At 35.8% G+C, this 7,017-nt stretch overlaps 1 protein-coding gene across 1 annotated transcript in view; it reads right to left on the reverse strand.

Moving 5' to 3' along the window:
- Window positions 1-5,895: 5,895 nt before the first annotated feature.
- Window positions 5,896-7,017, reverse strand: part of nipal2 (NIPA like domain containing 2) — a 50,909-nt gene continuing 49,787 nt past the window's right edge. Inside the window, exon 11 of the mRNA XM_066690775.1 lies at window positions 5,896-6,583. Within this exon, the coding sequence (XP_066546872.1) occupies window positions 6,468-6,583 (116 nt within the window). The 3' untranslated portion in view covers window positions 5,896-6,467. The remainder of the gene's footprint in view (window positions 6,584-7,017) is intronic.

Raw genomic sequence — 7,017 nt, forward strand, 5'->3', positions numbered from 1 at the left:
TGTTTACTTCTAGGTCTTTTATGATCTCTCGGGATCCATTCTATAGCTGCTTTTGTCCAGCTTTTGGTTTGTTGTTCTTACAATGTGTCCAGCCCATTGCCATTTTAACATTTTCACTCTTTCAAAGATGTCACATAGTTTTGTTTCTTCTTGGATTTCATTTAATTGCCTGCACTGGTAGTATGCATTGATCAAATATTTTTCTCTTCAAGCAAATGGATTTAAATCTTTGAACATTCAAAACCTTATGTTAAAAGTCACGCTGTAGGCTTTCAAATACTATTGATCAGTACTTCTGGGGAACTCTTGTAATGTGAAAAAAAATTATTACAGTGCTTTAATTTCTTACAAATACATTTTGCTGCACATGGGTATCTGTGATCCTGTAATAGATGTCCTGTCTCCTCTGAGCATGCAGACAAGTGGTTTGTATGAACTGTATGTGAAAATGTGGATCTTCAGTTTTTCCATTCACCATCAGATGGCACACTAGCTTTTTGTGTAGTGCTGAATTCTGCTCACTTGTGCATGGACCAGTTTGCATGATTTAGATTATTGGCACTATTCATTAAAGCCTTTCTGCTCACTGTGGAAGTAAAATTCAATGCATTGAAAAACTGATAAAGGATTAGTGTTATTTAGTTTCCTGGCTTAGCTGTGGATGTTAAGGGTAGGATTGCAAATTTGCAGAACAAATGACTGACTTAAGTCATATGCTCAGACTCGAATATCATGGACTTCCTGTTACTTCAGCCTTATTTGCTCTTTTGCTTTCTTGAACTTGTGTAAAATTAAGACCAAAAATAACTAAAGTAAGCCCATATATATATTGGGGATTTTTCAGTCTTTATTAACTTATAATATGTATATGTATTTATGTCTTAAAATATTAAAAACTTTGTGACCTTTACTAAACAAGAGAGGTGGAACTGGAAAAACTAAAAATAAATGCTTGTTCATCCTCTGGCTGAAAGGACTTCTATATATGGAGCAAGTCTGTTGCTTACAGAATCATTTGTGGGATCCCTCCCTCTTAGAAATGTATTTCTGACAGAATAACAAGAACCACTCTGCACTGGAAAAATGAGTGGGATTAATATGTTGTGCCATACCTTTTAGCAATGGAGCAGTTTGCTCACACATTGTGTGGATAAGATCAGTAATTCTGGTCTGGATTCTGAAAGTGTAAGTAAACTTTTCACAGGATTTGACAAGGTATATCCCACTAGCCACACATGGCTGTTAATGTCCAGAATAATTTCAACCCTGAATAACTACTTGCAGGGATGCCATAGTTTATTTACTGCCAGATTTCAAAGTGTGAAAAGGAACAGTCATCAGACACCTTGCTTTAGGGTGCTCTTCTCCATTTCTGCCTAGTGGGGAAAAGGCAGAAGGCATAGTTCATGCACTGAGAAATTATGCATTACATCTCTTAATACTGTATTAAAGTTGGGAAAGGCAGATTTTTTTTTATGTGCCGTATTTGTCATTGAGCTCTAGAATTGTAGAACTGTATGACTTGATTCATAGGTTTTAACCGTTGGACTGAAAACTAACAATGTGATATTGCTGATCACCTTCAAAACATTTTATTTCCTATGATTTTCTCTTAAATATAATTGCAGTTGACTGGCAATTTATATTTCTGTTCTAATTTGAGGCAAAAAGTGGATAGTAATACAAAATATTTGCTCACAGTGTTTTGCAGCAATTCCACAGGTGTCAATAATTTGAGTGCTGTGTGGAATATTTATCTAAAGTTGACCATGAGTTTCCTTGAGAAAGAAAGGTTATTCCCTGACTGATCATTTTAGGTACATTTTCCTCTTAAATGGATTTCATTTAAGGTCATTACACATATTTCCTTCACATAAATAAGAAACTTCCTTAACAAGAAAGATAAAATTACACTTTTAGCAGTTTTTTGATATATGGAAAAATATATAACAAAAGGCACAAGATTATTAGACTATTTTTCCCCTCCATAACATGCTTATAAAATACTTTAAAAATGCATAAAGGAGGACTTAGGCAAGTCTAAAGTGCTTTTGTTGAAGATATGTTCATGCTGCTCAGCCTGCTTGCATATAATTTTGTGGAACTATGGGTGCAGATCATAGACTTATAACCCTCAAGAAGTTAAACCTCCATCTCTATCAGAGATTTACAAGAAGTATATAATTTATATAAAGTATTTTGGTCATGTTGGCTTCATCTGACTTGAATGTATGATTTTTGGTTCAGCTGGAAGTGTACTTTTATCCTTAGTTCTGATCATAAGCAATATATGAATGTTGGGAAACTGAACACGAATATTTAGAAACAAAGTGCATTATTTATTGTACAAAGCTAGGTTAAAGTAAATTAAACTCTATAGTAAAGAACATTGATGTGTTGCTTAAATTACAAATACAGATTGTATTGCCTTCTCAATCCTGAATAGGATGACCCATTTTTTTATCTTCGAAATTAGTATTATCCCACTATATATGAATGTACATATGCATAAAAGGAAACATAACTATTGCAAATTGTTGATGAAGTGGTAAGATTATCAGTACAAATCTTGACTGCCTCTCATCAAAATCTGTTTATTCTTATCATATTCAAATCAAGACCCTATTTAAAATACCTAAAACCTTTAACAATAATTTAATGCAATAGGCACTTTTGTGCTGATTGGAATCAACTAGGTTAACAGTATTGAAGTCACAGTATCACTAATCGACAACATGGCTCTTTCAAAGGTACTTTCTGTTTATACCATCGTCAAAATGCATTGTTTTAATGGCTGTTTTTCATTGGAAAAGCTGTTGCAAAGCAGCTAGAATCAGAAGACCGAGACCGAAGACCAAGAAGAACTTGCATGAAACATATTTCTTAAACAAAGGATGTAAGCAAATCAAATGGTGATTAATAACAAGGAAAATATTTTTCTGATAGGCCACCTTTGATATGATGAATGGAGAACTTGGGCAGAAATTTCCCACTGGACAGCATGTTGAAATATCAATTCTTCATAGCTGTTAAGAGTGTGCTGGGTTTCAGTGGGTGGGCTCCATGGCAACCCTTTTTTTCCTTCCAGTTCCTCGTACTCATAATGGAATTATACAGAACAATTTAAATGTATTAATATCTTTATAACCCTCTTGGAAATATGTAGTTGGACAGACAAAGCAGGTTTAGGTTGAATTATGAAACATGCCAAGTTTTAACAGATCTAATAACAGACACACACACATTTATCCACATCTAACTGTGTATGTGTGTGTGTGTGTGTGTGTGTATATATATATATATATATATATATATATATATATATATATATATATACACTCACCTAAAGGATTATTAGGAACACCTGTTCAATTTCTCATTAATGCAATTATCTAACCAACCAATCACATGGCAGTTGCTTCAATGCATTTAGGGGTGTGGTCCTGGTCAAGACAATCTCCTGAACTCCAAACTGAATGTCTGAATGGGAAAGAAAGGTGATTTAAGCAATTTTGAGCGTGGCATGGTTGTTGGTGCCAGACGGGCCGGTCTGAGTATTTCACAATCTGCTCAGTTACTGGGATTTTCACGCACAACCATTTCTAGGGTTTACAAAGAATGGTGTGAAAAGGGAAAAACATCCAGTATGCGGCAGTCCTGTGGGCGAAAATGCCTTGTTGATGCTAGAGGTCAGAGGAGAATGGGCCGACTGATTCAAGCTGATAGAAGAGCAACTTTGACTGAAATAACCACTCGTTACAACCGAGGTATGCAGCAAAGCATTTGTGAAGCCACAACACGTACAACCTTGAGGCGAATGGGCTACAACAGCAGAAGACCCCACCGGGTACCACTCATCTCCACTACAAATAGGAAAAAGAGGCTACAATTTGCACAAGCTCACCAAAATTGGACAGTTGAAGACTGGAAAAATGTTGCCTGGTCTGATGAGTCTCGATTTCTGTTGAGACATTCAGATGGTAGAGTCAGAATTTGGTGTAAACAGAATGAGAACATGGATCCATCATGCCTTGTTACCACTGTGCAGGCTGGTGGTGGTGGTGTAATGGTGTGGGGGATGTTTTCTTGGCACACTTTAGGCCCCTTAGTGCCAATTGGGCATCGTTTAAATGCCACGGCCTACCTGAACATTGTTTCTGACCATGTTCATCCCTTTATGACCACCATGTACCCATCCTCTGATGGCTACTTCCAGCAGGATAATGCACCATGTCACAAAGGTCGAATCATTTCCAATTGGTTTCTTGAACATGACAATGAGTTCACTGTACTAAACTGGCCCCCACAGTCACCAGATCTCAACCCAATAGAGCATCTTTGGGATGTGGTGGAACGGGAGCTTCGTGCCCTGGATGTGCATCCCACAAATCTCCATCAACTACAAGATGCTATCCTATCAATATGGGCCAACATTTCTAAAGAATGCTTTCAGCACCTTGTTGAATCAATGCCACGTAGAATTAAGTCAGTTCTGAAGGCGAAAGGGGGTCAATCACAGTATTAGTATGGTGTTCCTAATAATCCTTTAGGTGAGTGTATGTACATACACACACACATACATACATACACACATGAAATGGGAATACTCAAGAAGGGAAATGTCAGAAGAGGAGTGCAAAATAAGTACCATTGGCAGTGGACAGTGTTGTATCATGTGACTCCTTAATTAAAGTATAATGGCTATCAAGAGTTCCATTTCCCTTTGATTCAGCCATTATATTCTAAAAGAATAATGAAAGTTATAACCTGCACTAATCTAATTTAGATGTCTGTAGTTCTGCTTTTTGATGGCAAAGCGCATTTAAGGAAGAAAATTAACCATGAACTGCACACTAATCTACCAAAGATTTAATAAATACATCTGATTTAAAAATAATGAAAAAGATGCACCTTGTTAAAAAGCAAAACACTAGACCAAACCAGACATACATTTATCATGAGTTTTATCTGGTGTGCAAATCTGCTGGGACCTCCACCAGAGTAATTCGATTTAAGTCATTTGACATTCTCTCTCCAGGCATATAAGGTGCTGTGTTCCTCAGTGCTGCATGATACAACAGCGCCATTTGGGATCTGCTTTTTAATGTGGCCCCTTAAGATCGCCATTGTTGGGTTCATAATTAATTACTGCCGATCGATAAGTACCTATTGCTTTCTCTGATTATACTGTACTTATCAGCAATATGTTTTTCTTTTTAATTTAATCTTTGTTTTGTTAGTTTAATAATCATAACTTTCTCTGCTAATTTCCAATACTGTATATATTTTTCATAATAAAAACTAAATTGATATTTAATTAATCTCAGTCCCATATATATATAAAAAAAAAAATACTGTATCCCTCACCTTAACAATAGGGTTAAGATTTTCAGGAATTTATATTTGTAAAAGTAGTTGCAATCCCTAATTTCACTGAGGTGTAACATCACCAGCCAAGAAACAGATTGAAGAGGAAAAGAGGGAAATTCAGTTCTTGTGGTTTGAAGATTAGGGGTTCATAACTCCATTCAAGGTTAGGAAGAAAATACTGTACACACAAAAAAATAATGTGATAAAGTATACATTTCCATACATATACACTCATACATTCATTATTTTGGCATCAGCTTGTAATGTAATACTATCTATATACCCATCATAATTTTTAATGATGTTCCCTATCAGCTTAAATAGGGACACCAAAATATATCTTTAAGAAAGTGACAGAAACAAAAAACAAATACCTGAAAATCAACAAATCTCCCAGTGTTTAGATTTTTTTTTATCAGAATACCAAACGTCAGTATTTATACACATTTATGACCAGTCATATGACCTCTATTTCAGAAGAAAATGATGACTCTGTACTGCATCACATCGGGGTCATAGTCATGATTTTGAACTTCCTTTTGAGATTTTTGTTTATTTGTGAAGACAAACAGCTTGATCTGATGTTTTTTAAATAAACATCAGAACATTTTTATGTTGCTTAAATTAAACCTGTACTGCTTTTCACTTGCTGTGCCTTAGCACAGATTGCCCTTGAATCCACTGTAAGACATTATGGCCTGTTCTTTCTCAAAGTTCACACATTCATACTGGAAATAGATCCTGTTCTTAAAGCAGGATGTTATATCAATTCAAGTAATAAGTTATAAGTTAACAATTGGCTGCAGTCACATTAGCTTGTTGACTGATTGACTTTTTGTCTTCTTTCTGCAATGTTAAAGCATGTAAACATTCCTTCTAACATTTCACTCGATATGTAAAAAGGATTTTTTAAATGCATCTCCTGATTAGCACCAGTATTTTTCCTCCAGTACTGGAGAGAAATGGACTGTATAACTGATTCTTAGTGAAGTGCTGCTTCTTGTCATTTTATAAGCCAGGAAGAAAGTCCTATTGCTGTGTTAATCCTCCTGTATACAGTAGAAGTGGTTCTGCACAGGTGGGCAAGAGGAAGGCTTCTATGTGGAATCCACAGACTTCCCATCTTTGTTGTCTAAATGCATTTCTTCAGCTTCTAGAGACCCATATGATATATTGTTTGCCTCTGGTTGGATCTTATCTGAGGATGTCTTCCCTATTAAAAAGAAAGCAAAATCATTTACGGTTTACTGCAGTAATTGGTTATTGGAGTAAAACATTAAGTCTAATTATGTGGAGACAAGTTCAATAGTGAAAAAAGTGCTTTCATTATACAGAGTGTAAAATTATTTGAATTCTGTTGCTTCTACATAGGAAAGTTAGACAAATGTTAGTAAAATTAACTAGGTTTACACACAGGTTCTTGCCAAATGTTCTCCTGGAGTTGGCAGATATTTACCACAGAGGGGACTTCTCCCAATGCTCCTAACATATCCAGGCTTGTTTCCAGGCTCACAGGACTGGAGTATGTGTCATATTTAATCAGCATGTGTACACACTGGATTCCCCTACTTGGTACTTTTTGATGGTCATTTATCAAAGCACTACTTGCCTTAAATATGCTGTCAAAACATATACACTGAACAGAAA

The sequence above is a fragment of the Amia ocellicauda genome, chromosome 18, assembly GCF_036373705.1.
Source record: "Amia ocellicauda isolate fAmiCal2 chromosome 18, fAmiCal2.hap1, whole genome shotgun sequence".
Lineage (NCBI taxonomy): Eukaryota > Metazoa > Chordata > Actinopteri > Amiiformes > Amiidae > Amia > Amia ocellicauda.